The sequence below is a fragment of the Rhamphochromis longiceps genome, unplaced genomic scaffold (assembly GCF_057381845.1).
Source record: "Rhamphochromis longiceps isolate RC_006_pf unplaced genomic scaffold, R_longiceps_female_GT1.1 unmapped_scaffold_4, whole genome shotgun sequence".
In the NCBI taxonomy this organism is placed as follows: Eukaryota; Metazoa; Chordata; class Actinopteri; order Cichliformes; family Cichlidae; genus Rhamphochromis; species Rhamphochromis longiceps.
Window position 1 is genome coordinate 1,235,235 of NW_028187224.1, and position 13,940 is coordinate 1,249,174.

The 13,940-nt window shown below is 43.1% G+C and overlaps 1 protein-coding gene across 1 annotated transcript; it reads right to left on the reverse strand.

The window, feature by feature from the left end:
• Positions 1–9,842: 9,842 nt before the first annotated feature.
• Positions 9,843–12,638, reverse strand: LOC146640625 (E3 SUMO-protein ligase ZBED1-like). The gene is made up of 2 exons (XM_085400000.1): positions 11,058–12,638; positions 9,843–10,816 (listed from the first exon to the last, which is right to left on the reverse strand). The coding sequence occupies exons 1-2, from the start codon at positions 11,558–11,560 to the stop codon at positions 10,165–10,167; spliced, it is 1,155 nt and encodes a 384-aa protein (XP_085256126.1). The 5' UTR covers positions 11,561–12,638; the 3' UTR covers positions 9,843–10,164.
• Positions 12,639–13,940: the final 1,302 nt, after the last annotated feature.

Here is a 13,940-nt window from a genome sequence, read left to right on the forward strand (position 1 = left end):
TAGTTTTTATATCACAGCCTGGAAATCACACAGGACCATTTCTGCAAGTGAAAAGTCGTCATTGGAGGAAAATGATTGTGTAGTTTGTGCAACTGAAGAATTGTCCCAACTACATGTGCTGCTGACCCTTGACCTTTTCTTTAGGTGCACAGAGGAGTCTGTGGGAACATCCAGAACTGAGGCATCTTGTGTACAAACGTGTTCAGACCAGATGTCAAATGATGTCAGATGTCATCCGTGAATGGATGCAACTGTGGATCGTTCCAATAAAATGAGGCAGTTTTGTAAGTACAAGCCCACTACAACCCATCATCAACATTTTAAATTACATTATACATCTTCACTGATATAAAGCGCCACTATTTTAAAATATACATCCATCGATCAAAATGCATCTATCGATCACCTGTTGAGAAAGAAAAAAAAGAAAACAAGCAAAAAAAGAGAGCAACATAATAAACAACATCACAATGATATATGGGAATATGACAGTAAATACTAAATATTAAACATTATTGTGCAGCACATAAGATCAACAGAACACAGTGTGCTTTGAGGTAGGAGCCAAAAAGGGTGTAGTTTGTGGGTGTGATCACCCGTGTGTACACCTGTGAGCATGGACGCGCTTGTTTTTAAAAGGTTCCTTCATGTAATGATCTGCTAGAGGGTGTGGGGGGGCCACAGCCCCGTCCTCCAGGGCATGAAGCAGGTGTGGAGGAGATCAAAACTCCAGACATCCAGAGGCCCCCAGAACTCGAGAGACCAAGGAAGACCCACAGAGGGGCAGCCGTGCCACTGTCCCGGAAAGAGCTGAGGAGAGTCCCAGATGAGGGCTCATTCAGCAGCCACGGAGCAGAAGCCAGGGGGAGTTGCAGTGACGCGCCCGTGAGCTCCGCCGGCAGCCAGCTGTGCCTGAGTGACCGAGCCCCAGGCCGAGAGGCCGGGGGCACCCCACCTCCGAAGTGGCCTGAGCGAGCCCCAGGCTCCAGGCCCCGATAAGCGGCCGCCAAGGAGTGAGCCGGTGTGTACCTGGACGCCCATCCCCAGACACAAAGGACCACCAACGCACCGACACCTGAGGGAGTCCGCCACTGGCAGGGGAAGTGGTGGTGGGGCGTCTGATACCCAACCTGACATATAGACACAGACATACAGGCACACACAGACACAAACATCCATTCCCCCCCTCATGCTCTCATATGCACTTACTCCACACTCAACCGACGTGGAGACAGACATAAAGAGACGCTGTACACACAATCACACTCCCCAAGCGTACTCTACAAACCGGGTCTAGGTACCCTTGCCCCTGGAGGGGGGAACTGCACCCAGACCCAGGTGGTGTTACCCTTTTCCCTGCGGTGGGGAGAGGCATATATAGGAAATGAAACTAAACGGACTTTTTCTCCTTTATTTATAGGAAAGTGTAGGAGAGCAACAGATGAACAAGCGTTACTGTAACAGGAAACATCAGAGGACCTTTATGTTCATCATCATCACTGTTTCCTTGTTCTGTCACAAACACACAACACTTCCTGCTCTCTCTCTGATGGATCTGATTGGCTGTTTCATTCACAGGAGGTCAGGGCGTCACACAAACAGCTTTAACTGCACAACGACACACTTTAAATCATCTGCAGACAAACCTGTGTGTTTGATTTATGAAGAAATAATAAAGACGTGTGTACAGCTGTCCATGAAGCAGCTTCTCACACAAACTCTGACACTTCAGCCACTTTAATTCCTGCAAAGCTGCGTAATAAAGAGCTGTGACTGCTATGAGCTGCTGATGATGACTGCATGAAGCTCTCAGCTGAAGCTTCTTTCATTTATTTTAATGTTAATGTCGCCTTTTTAAGCCTGTGTGAGGATTTTAATGACACACATTAAAGGAGCTTCTTTGATTAGAACCAAATTCATGTTGATTTTCAGCCTGAAATGATAAAAACTTTAATAATTCTGTTTATAATCATCAACCTGGAGACTAATGAAAAGTATAATAGTGAAAAAAAGCCTTTATTATTTGAGTAATGCCTGAATCTGCTCAGAGACGGAGACAACACAGAGGTGTTGATGACAGTTTGACATTAACTGAATTAAAAACAAAGTGCTCTTATTGTGAAAATCTGCCTCCTACTTCTTTAAATCATTTTTATGTATTTTTTAACCTCACAGTGAAACATTGAGGCATTAATCTGACACAGTTTGATCAGCAGCTGTGTTTTCACTGACGTTTCACTTTGATTTGTTCAGACTGAGCAGAGAGGATCGGTTCTCTGTGTGCGCACTGCTGAGAAACACAAGCTCATTTCTGCTGTTTCATGAAAAGTGTTATGGAGGAACAAGAAGTTCAGCCTCTAAACTCTCAGCGTGAGGACTGAGTGAAGAGTTTCAGAGCAGAGAGTTTTGGCTCACAGCTTTTAGCGTCTACACAAAGAGACGATTACGCACTTGATCTGAGAACATCTCCACCTCCTACAAACAAACTCTCCTACGAGCAGCTGTCACAACCACAACAGGCAGAAGACTGGATTTCTTCAGGTCAGATTTCCTGCAGTTTGCATAAATTGTGTGTCACAGACTTTGTAGTTCACATTTGTGTGACTCGTTTAAATCTTCTCCTCCTGAAAGTGAAACTCTTACAAACACATCAGGCCACAACCTGCTGCAGGTTAATGATTGATCTGAAGGCAGCTGACCTTTGAGCAGGAACTTGTGAGTCTTTTATTGTGTTTAGCACTGCCAAGTGCTGGCCTCTGCTTCCACCATCACATTTACACTGGTAGGTTCAGCACTGCTGCCTGCTTCAGACTGAATCCAGCAGCACAAAGACACAAGTTAATAAAATCAGCATCTATTCCTTTATCACTGCTTTGTTACAGAGGAGAACAACGCTCCAGTAACGCGTAATCCGATTACTTTTTTGAAGTAACGAGTAAAGTAAGGGATTACTATTGCAAAAACAGTAATTAGATTACCGTTACTTTCCCGTAGGAACGCTGCGTTACTGCGTTACTAAAACCGTGATTTTTTTGCGAGAATGTCTTCTGTTTGGAGTCAAGTTAGTGTTTTGTGTCTTTGTTTGAGGCCTGATGTCGAGCAGAGGTGTGTGTAACTGCACTGGTCTGTTATATGTGTGAAGTGTGTGCTTCTCTTCAGCATCATCTTTGTCACTGCTGATTCCTTTGTGTCATCATGTGTTGAGAAGAGAGAACAGTTATAACGGAGGAGCAAAAGGAAGCCCTGAAATCTGCATCAACAAGGAAGTGTTGGCTCACCAGTGATCCCAGCAGAGCCACTGGTTTGGCTCCAGTTGTTCTAGATTCAATGATGTTGTTGCTACAGATACATGTCAGCATCTTTATTGAATTTAATATGAAGCAGAAATGGTGTCATTAGGAGAAGAAGAGGAGAACAAGTCCGGCGAGGAGGCAGCAGCTCTTAAAGATGAAACAGCAGCTCAGCCCTGAGCTCAGAGAGCTGCACATGAAAAAGCTCCTCAAGCAGATCCTGTCAGAGGTTTGTCATCAACAGGAGGAACTGTTCACATCATAGGATGAAGATGCTGTCAGCTGGATGAAGAAGGTTATTTAATGGCAAACGTTCACACTGAAGTCAAATTGTTGTCGTGTTGAACAGATTCATGTACTGATCGTCTCCAGAATGTTAGAAGAGCTTCAATGAATCATTAGAAACAACTTACAGCTGCACAGCTGTGTCAAACACATCTGTGTGTCATTGTGGGATTGTTGTGTTTCTACATGTGACACACGTCTAAAACATGCACACAATCTGAACACAAACAGGGACTCATGTGTTCCCACAGCCAGATGCTGAGAGCCATTTCCTTGTAGTCCCGTGTCTACATACATGAACCATTAGATGTTATTGGAATGATTGTCAGCTCTGATAGTTTCATGTGTGTTTAGCTGGACGCTGTTTGATCCTCGACATGTTTAAAGGTGTCCAGTCCTGAGACACTGGGGCTGGAAACAGCTGTGATGTCATTGGACTGTCACACAGACAGAAGTGCATGAAGTGAGCAGCCGAGGAGCCGCTGATGTTTTGGATTCAACAGCATTTGAAAGGTCGACACAGACACATTTGCACACAGAAAGCTGAATCTGTCATATGCCACAGTGAACTCACTGTTCAGTGTTTTTCAGGAAGCTTCTTAACTGCCTCTGCTGCCAAACAAGCAGCTGATGTCCTTGAGAAGAAGCTGAAGAAGTCTTCAACAACAAATACAGGAAGTGGACTTTCAAATACTAGATTCACTTTAGACTCACAGAGAAATGACTCAACCAGCTGTGTTTGACTATATGAAAGGTCAGTGTGTGTCTGCACACAGACTGTTGTGTTGGACTGTTATTCAGTTGTCTGCTGAATGTTTTCAAATGTCTGCATCTCAGCTGTGATGAGGCTGGGGGTCATGGGAGGCCACCGTAGCAGCCTCTTCAACATCATGACATCATCATAAATGCTGCTGGACTGTCTGATGGGCTGACGGTGAAAAAGCCGTCGGGAAGGAAACAGAAGACATTTCAGAGGCTGCAGCAGATTTCTTTGATTCGGGGCCTTTTTCAGCTTTATTGGACAGAGCAGTGAAGATAAGTGACAGCAAAGCAGAGAGAAAGGGGGCGTGGCCCGGGTCAAAGCCAGGCCAGCTGCTCTCCACCTCGTGGTCACCTGCTCATCCTAGTGAGCTCCACCAGCAGCCCTTTCACACACTTTACACTGTCAAACACTGTGTGTGGACCTCAGCTAACAACAGGCTGCATTTAAGTCTGGACTACATGCTTTTATATTGTTTTTATTCCATCAGCAGCTCAACATCATGAGCAGCTTTGACATAAAGACATCAAACTCAAGCTGACTTTAAACTACTTTTAATACAGGGGCTCAAAAACAACAACATCTTTATTATATATCAGGACAGAAAGTCATTTCATCTCAAAGGGAAACAGCTTTATTTGGAATAACCAGCACTATCAACTGGTTTGGGATCTCCACCAGTTTCATGTCTTTGCAGCTTCTCCAACAAAGTTCCTGTAAAATCAGCATGTTTGTCTTTATTGGTTTGATAGTGATTGATTATTCAGTCCCAATCTGCTGTCATCTAAAGAACAAAATGATGTTTCTATGAGTCACAAAGCTCCAGATGTTGTCGGCTTCACAAAGAAAACAAAGAACTTAAACACAAAGTGTTTGGAGCCAAAATGTTCCCAAGCTGCTCTTTTTGAAATGGCAGAGGTACAGTGGTGTCTAACAGCACACTGTGGAAGGCAAACATGTTATTGTTGGATGAAACTTCATGAATCCTTTGTAGATTTGAGCTGTTGGAGCCTTTCTTTTCTCTTCAGGTGTACAGATGCTGAGGAGGCAGGTGAAGCAGGTGGAGCTGTTGTGATGCTGGCAGAGGGTGTGTCTTAGTAACTCTGTGAGGCAGAACTGGATCCAACATTGTGGATGTGTTGATGTTGGAGCCATTAAGAGTCTCTGGCCACACTGTAGGATTTCCCTTTGATCCACTGTGGGGGCATTTTGGAGTCTGTCAGTGAAACTCTTCATGTTTGTGTTTGACTCCAGTTTATAGAAACAGAGAAATGTGTCATGCTTTTGTTCGGCCTCCACAAATACACACATTTGTTCATTGGTTGGACTTTTTGGAAGGAGACACATTGAAAACCATGTTAATAAGATCTTGTTGTTTCCTGTGGATCCGACACAGAGAGTGGACTTCAGACAGAAAGCGTGGAAGAGATTTTATAGGCCGTGTGTGGCAACAGGAAGTTTCTGTGTGTTTGCTGATCTTACATGTGGAAAACAACACGTGATGTTTGTGAAGTTCTACAATGATCATTGTTCTCACAGCATTTTGAGTGGGAACAGTTCAAACTGGGAGTAGTGGGAGTTATTTACTGATTGAAACAAGCTGAATGTTTCTGTGACGATGAAGATCAGCAGCTCAGCTGATCAATGAACTGACATCTATCAGTCGTTTCATGAGATGAAGTCATCAGCAGACATTTGTTCTGACTGTGTGATGAATGTCAGAACGTCAGGGCTCTGCTTTAGTCACTGCTTGATGATCATTGGCTCATTGTTGAATCCAGGGCCCAGTCTGACCTCTGACCTTTGCTGCAGGTCTTCTGTGTTATCTCCACTTTCATGTCTGATCTTCTGCTGTATCGTCCAAAATAAACATCTGGATCATTTCCAACACTTCAGCAGATCTTTAGTTTGGGCAGTGCAGCACAGAATAACACATATTGTACTATACTGCCCACTTCCTGATCTTATTGGATCTGTGTGTGAGGTTGGTGAAGGAAACACATGTTTACTGAGTGAGTCGCTGCCATTAGGAACTAGTTTTTATATCACAGCCTGGAAATCACACAGGACCATTTCTGCAAGTGAAAAGTCGTCATTGGAGGAAAATGATTGTGTAGTTTGTGCAACTGAAGACTTGTCCCAACTACATGTGCTGCTGACCTTTGACCTTTCCTTTAGGTGCACAGAGGAGTCTGTGGAAACATCCAGAACTGAGGCAGTGCTACAGATGCTTCAAATAAAGTGGTGTATTATCCATGTTTTCTATGGATCACATCCAGTATCCTGATCTAACGAGCCCCCTTTTTGTGGATTTTAGAGCCTCTGACTTTTGCTGCGTCTCATTTCAAGCACAAGAGCAAGAAGTGGATGAAGAAATGGGGCGAGTGGGGTCAGTGTGGTGCACGTCAGCTGTGCTCACACATGCTTTCACAAAGAACATGTGTGTTCATCGGCAGCATCAAGGTGCACTTTAGTCTTCATAATAATAAAGTATTCTGACTTTATTCTTCTGAATCCTCACAGTCATGTTGCAGCTCTGCTCTGCTTTAAGAAAATGTTCTACCAGGATGTTACTTTCCTAAACGTGTTCTCCAAATGTTCCAAAGACTTTGTTCTAACTCGTTCTACATGATGAAACATCCACACTGAGTTTAAGAAGGACACACAAACACCATCTATCCTTTCATCATGTGTACAAACGTGTTCAGATGTCAAATGTACCGTGAATGGATGCAAATGTGGATCGTTCCAATAACATGAGACAGTTTTGTAAATCCAAACTTCTGTGGTGCATTTGATGACCTGCAGAGGAGAACAAGTCGGGCTTTTCAGCCCTAACACAACCTCTTTGTTCTCAATACTACAAAACCTTCAAAGGCTGATATGCAAGTTTGCATGAATCACCAACACAGTTGTGTTTGTTTCTAGTATAATTATAAATAAGCTGATCAAATATCTGCTGACTGATTAGATCCAGTATTTGTTACAGATGAACTGGATATCACAGCATGTTGTTAATCCGTCATATCAAACTAAACAGTGTTGCTGGTGTAAATATCCTCCAATCAAGTCAGATGAGGGCTGCTGTTGCCAGGTAACGATGATGTCACACTTCTGATCTTTAGCATCGTAGCGCTCGGAGTCTGATGTTGGCTCATGTGTTGTCACCAACATGACGTTCTGCTAGTCAAGGCCTCACCTTAACCCACTGATGCTGATCACACAGACCCACTAATAGAACTGTTTCATCAGGTTTATGCAGCGTCAGCATTAATGTCACATTTAATCAGACCACATTTACATTACAAGCCCACTACAACCATTATCAACATGTTAAATTACATTATACATCTGCACTGATTTAAAGTATTTTAACCTGATTCATTTTTCCACCCTAACAGTTCATTCCTCAAATCAAACAAGATATTTGACCCTCAAAAAATGTACCAACAAATAATTTTGTAATAAAATATTTATTCTTCAACTTTTACAAGTGAAATCAAACAAGTGTGTTTAAGAGTGAAACCAGAGTGGAAGCTGCTCATATAGAGTCCAACCCAGGCTAAAGTAAGCTGAGTAGAGCAGCACCATCAAAGTGTCGGCTCTCTGAACACGGTGCAAGATCGCCATCTGCAGGACAAAACTAGTTTTTCTCGCCCTCCTCGTCAACATCAAGATGATGTCATCGTACAGCAACTGATTCCCTGTCCGTCTGGAACAAAGCATTTACATTAAAAAAGACATTTACAGAAAATACAAACACCAACAACACATCTCATCATCACATGATATTTTATTATTTATTATATTATATATTTTTATTGTACCATCAACATCAACAAATACCAGCATATTTTCTTTGAGATTGAGTAGAGTGGACCTTTCCCTTGGTTCACTTCCTGCTCGCAGCATCAGCTGACCTCTGACTTCCTGGTTAAGGTCTCTCAGCGTTGACTGGAATATCAAATCGGACTCACACCATGTTCTTGTAATGTGGTCATGTCTGTCCGCTGTTTGAAGAGCATCTCTGGCCTAAACACAATAGGAAGAACAACAACACGACAAAAAGAAAACAACACATTTCCATATTAGATGAAGGGCACCGTAACTGGAAATGGTAACATTCATCTGATGCTGCTTTGGATTTATCTTCTGTTTTAGACCAACTTTGATCACTTCGAGCCATCTTAAGTCCGTTTGTTCTTCTCACTCACTAACGTCTCGTATGATTTCAGATCCCTGCTGTTCCCCAGCTGCCCTGTAGGTGGCCTCAGTGTGTCTCACACCATTTACAGATGATTACAGGTCGTTTACAGTTCAAACAGGTCCAACATAAGAAATATGCAGAAAATATCCTGCTATAACAGTTTGGGTCAAAGTGCAGATGTTCCAGATGTTCTGAGTCTGTCTGTGTTTCATGTTAACATGTAGATGTTGGACCAAAGTGAAGCTTTTTGATGTGACTGCAGGAATGTGAAGTGTAACTCTGAGCTGTAGGAAATGAAACTAAACGGACTTTTTCTCCTTTATTTATAGGAAAGTGTAGGAGAGCAACAGATGAACAAGCGTTACTGTAACAGGAAACATCAGAGGACCTGTATGTTCATCATCATCACTGTTTCCTTGTTCTGTCACAAACACACAACACTTCCTGCTCTCTCTCTGATGGATCTGATTGGCTGTTTCATTCACAGGAGGTCAGGGCGTCACACAAACAGCTTTAACTGCACAACGACACACTTTAAATCATCTGCAGACAAACCTGTGTGTTTGATTTATGAAGAAATAATAAAGACGTGTGTACAGCTGTCCATGAAGCAGCTTCTCACACAAACTCTGACACTTCAGCCACTTTAATTCCTGCAAAGCTGCGTAATAAAGAGCTGTGACTGCTATGAGCTGCTGATGATGACTGCATGAAGCTCTCAGCTGAAGCTTCTTTCATTTATTTTAATGTTAATGTCGCCTTTTTAAGTCTGTGTGAGGATTTTAATGACACACATTAAAGGAGCTTCTTTGATTAGAACCAAATTCATGTTGATTTTCAGCCTGAAATGATAAAAACTTTAATAATTCTGTTTATAATCATCAACCTGGAGACTAATGAAAGTATAATAGTGAAAAAAATCCTTTATTATTTGAGTAATGCCTGAATCTGCTCAGAGACAACACAGAGGTGTTGATGACAGTTTGACATTAACTGAATTAAAAACTAGGGCTGTCAAATGATTAAAATTTTTAATCAGATTAATCACAGCCTAAAAATTAATTAATCATGATTAATTGCAACTCGAAATATGACCAAAATGTGTGCAAACATACGGACAGATAGCGGATTTTTACACACTTGTTAGTGTTATTTAATGCTAAGACCACGCTGAGTGGCCTGCGTTCACTCAGCGTGGTCTGACGTAGGCTGGGTGTTGTGCTGGAAGCGAATTAATCACAGCCTAAAAATTGATTAATCGCAACTCGAAATATATGTGTATATGTGTAAAAATCGGGACAGATAGTGGTTTTTAACACACTTGTTTGTTTTATTTATTATTAATTGTGAGTACAAACAGTACAAGCAGAACAGGGCTTCAAATAATTGTGAGGGATTTTTACTGAATGTTTTCCACCCGTTTAAATCTAGCACATTGTTTTATCCATATACATCTTCAAGTTCACAGAACATAGGCCTAATTCAACAGGCAAAATAGAAAAAATCTCCAATCATCCTTTTGGGTAAGGTAGATTAGTGCAAAAAAATATGAACAACAGTGAAAAGTATTGTTTAAATCACATTCAACCATAGAACAAGCTCTAAACACACGGTCCTCTGGTCTACTCATCCTTCAGCCAGTTGCTGAGACAAACCAACTTGTCCACGTTCTCTGAGTGCAGAGCAGACCTCTTCTTGTTCACAATGTGCCCTGCTACAGAGAACAGCCTCTCACAGGGCACTGTGGAGGCAGGAGTGGCCAGGTATCTGCGAGCAAGGCGGGCCAGCTGGCTGTGGGCTCCTGCATGAGCTGCCCACCACTGTAAGGAACAGTCCTCTAAGGCAGTGCAGGGCTCTGCTCTGTAGCGCTGTATGGCTCTGTCCTGCTGTACCTCCTCCTCTGACTCAGAGTCAGAGTCCATCTGCAGCAGGCTCAGCCTCTTCTTGGCTGGACCTTCTTCTGCAGTGTGTGATCTTCTAGGAGAGTCTTCATGCAGCATGCCTGCCAGTGTGATCCACACTGCTTCTCTGTCAGTCTTGGGCACACTGCGTAGGTCTTTAAAATGTGGGTCCAGTGCAGTTGCGATCTGGAGCCATGCATAGTTGGTATGTTCCTGGCGGGAAGCAAGGTCTTCCTTAAACTTCTCTTTAAACCTCACCACATATGCAGGGTCCTCATCAGTTACTTCCATGACACGGCGCAGGTGGCAGAAGGCTGGTAGAACTACAGAGCAGGAGACGTAGGCCTCTCCTCCCAGCAGTTCAGTCACATATCTGCAGTGGAATACACACACACACACACACACACACACACACACACACACACACACACACACACACACACACACACACACACACACACACACACACACACACACACAGATAAGACAGCAAATTAAAAAAAGCTTTTTATTACTAGGTATTAAGACATTTTCATAATAACAAAACTGATTTAAGATGTATGTTTGATACATTTAATCTAAACCTACAATTATGGTCACAATGACAGGCTCACCTGCAGGGCTCTAGAAGTGTCTCCAGTCTCTGGAGTTTGTCCCACTCTGGAGGCGTCAGGAGGACAAGTTTATGCTTTTGTTTATCCAGAGTCGCGGTTACTGCAGTTTGGTTGCGGATCAAGCGCTTCACCATCTCCAGCGTGGAGTTCCAGCGCGTAGGCACGTCCTGGGCCAACGGCTCCTGCTTGCGCCCCAGTGACACCTGCTCTGCGTTCAGCTCTGCTGTGTTTGCTGGGCTGTGCTTAAAATGGCCAACAATTTTGCGGCATTTGGCCAGCGCAGTGACAAAGCCACTGTCTGCGAGACTCACTGTGATGCATCTCTGTAGAATGTGCGCGGTACACGGCATGTGATTGAATGGCATGATGCGAGCCGCAGCGATCATATTGCGCGCACTGTCCGTGCCTACTGTTGTCACCTTCTCCTCAATTCTCCACCTGCGAGCAACAGTCTGGAACTGCTCTGCACAAGCCTCCGCAAAGTGCCGCTCTTCCGTTTTCATTATAGTCAGCGCAAAGGATGTCAGACCCCAGGCTTCTCGCTGGGGGCTTGTAGGACGCGTCCTGAGATGCAACCTTTAAAACATCCGCAAAGCCCTTGTCCTCCACAATGCTTAGTGGTCTACAGTCCTTTACTATCCATTTGGCTATATTGTCGGTCAGTTTGTCCAAAGAAGACTTACCGAGTGGCCTGCGTTCACTAAGAGTGGTCTGACGCAGGCCGGGTGAAGCTGCTGCCCCGACAAACGCGTGTTTGGCATTAAGGTGGTATTTTAAGGTAGAATTTGAACGGTGAAATTGAAACTCTTTACTACAGTGAGTGCAAATTACAACGCGTTTGTTTATTGTCCCATCTATGTTCTTCTTGTATTTGAATTCCCCATCCAGAAGGCCATCCTGTTCCTGCTTCTCCATTTTCAGTGGCGCGGTAAACAAATCAAGTGGAATTATGGGAGCGACATTTTTTTTTTTTTATCTGCGTGTTGCGCTAAATAGTTAAATATTCTAACGTAATTAATTCCAAAATTTAATTATCGCAATTAACGCGTTAATTTCGACAGCTATATTAAAAACAAAGTGCTCTTATTGTGAAAATCTGCCTCCTACTTCTTTAAATTATTTGTATGTATTTTTTAACGTCACAGTGAAACATTGAGGCATTAATCTGACACAGTTTGATCAGCAGCTGTGTTTTCACTGACGTTTCACTTTGATTTGTTCAGACTGAGCAGAGAGGATCGGCTCTCTGTGTGCGCACTGCTGAGAAACACAAGCTCATTTCTGCTGTTTCATGAAAAGTGTTATGGAGGAACAAGAAGTTCAGCCTCTAAACTCTCAGCGTGAGGACTGAGTGAAGAGTTTCAGAGCAGAGAGTTTTGGCTCACAGCTTTTAGCGTCTACACAAAGAGACGATTACGCACTTGATCTGAGAACATCTCCACCTCCTACAAACAAACTCTCCTACGAGCAGCTGTCACAACCACAACAGGCAGAAGACTGGATTTCTTCAGGTCAGATTTACTGCAGTTTGCATAAATTGTGTGTCACAGACATTGTAGTTCACATTTGTGTGACTCGTTTAAATCTTCTCCTCCTGAAAGTGAAACTCTTAAAAACACATCAGGCCACAACCTGCTGCAGGTTGTGCAGCAGGTTGTGGACATCGATTCATTAATGTTGAATTCTCTGCAGCTGCTCTGTTGCCATGTTGTTTCAGTACCGTATTTTCACGACCATAAGGCGCACTTAAAAGTCTTAGATTTTCTTCAAAAAGTACGGCGCGCCCTATAGCGCAGTGCCCCCTATGTGTTGTAAGGAGGACATAGTAGAGAACACCATGAGAACGTTAAAGGGTGAAGTGTGGGCGTTGATCGTATATACCGGGACAATCGCACATACGTGTATAAAAGAACAGGTATGTGCGTTATGCAGGACATCGTTGTTTTAACAACCCTGAAAATGGCAAAGAGACACGCTTACGAAGCACAGTTTAAACTGAAGGCCATCAGCTACGCGGAGGAACATGGAAATCGAGCAGCGGCGAGAGAATTTAAGGTTAATTTAATGAATCGATGGTTCGCAAGTGGAGGAAGCTGGAAAACAAGCTCCGACAGGTCAAGAATACGCAGCTGAGTTTCCGCGGACATAAGGCGATTGATAGAGGATTTTTATGAAATACAATATAATCAAGTGTGTTTTATTTTCTAGTGTTCATATATTTTCACATAACCAAGCCTATTGTTAAACAAAACACAATGCATTCCTTACTTCAGTGTTTGAGATGTTTGACAAGACAGGATATACATGCATTCTTTACTTCAGTGTCTGTGATGTCAGATAAGCATGAATACTGCTGTGTCGTTATTTTTCAGTTTGTGTGCAGAGGTTAGATAGCTAAGACAATGCCTGAGCTCTCCCCTTTCCGTTAAAAGAGGAAGTGCTATGTAATCCATTTTGAACTATAAATAAAGCAAGCAGCCTGTACTCGTTGTGTCTGTCTTCTCAGAGGCATTCACCCGTGTACACGTTCTTAAACTCTGAGTCGGTCTGCAGTGTCTTATTTCTCTTACTTGTGAACAGATGTCTAAACCCCTGACATTTAATTGGTCCTTCGTAGCCGGATAACTAACTGTTATTTTTAACGTCTAGTTGTCCACAGACGGTTTTCATCGGATTCTGACGTCGTGTTGCCTGCGCTGGAAAAAATCTGTGCACAGTAAAAAGGAAAATCCGGGAGCGTGAATTCGATCTCTGGTCAGCGAGGCCCCACGACGCCAGGACCAGATGTGCCGGATCCAAAACGCAGCGCCACAGTAAGGTGAATATGAAACACTGCATTCCATCTAGCGCTAAAATACGTTGATATTGAGATTTTCCTTTAAA

Excerpts from the sequence above, each read along its gene's own strand:
- LOC146640625 (XM_085400000.1), bottom strand. The coding sequence starts at position 11,560 with ATGAAAACGGAAGAGCGGCACTTTGCGGAGGCTTGTGCAGAGCAGTTC. Across the intron at positions 10,817-11,057 it reads ACACTTCTAGAGCCCTGCAG|ATATGTGACTGAACTGCTGG; the intron begins GTGAGCCTGTCA and ends ATTCCACTGCAG.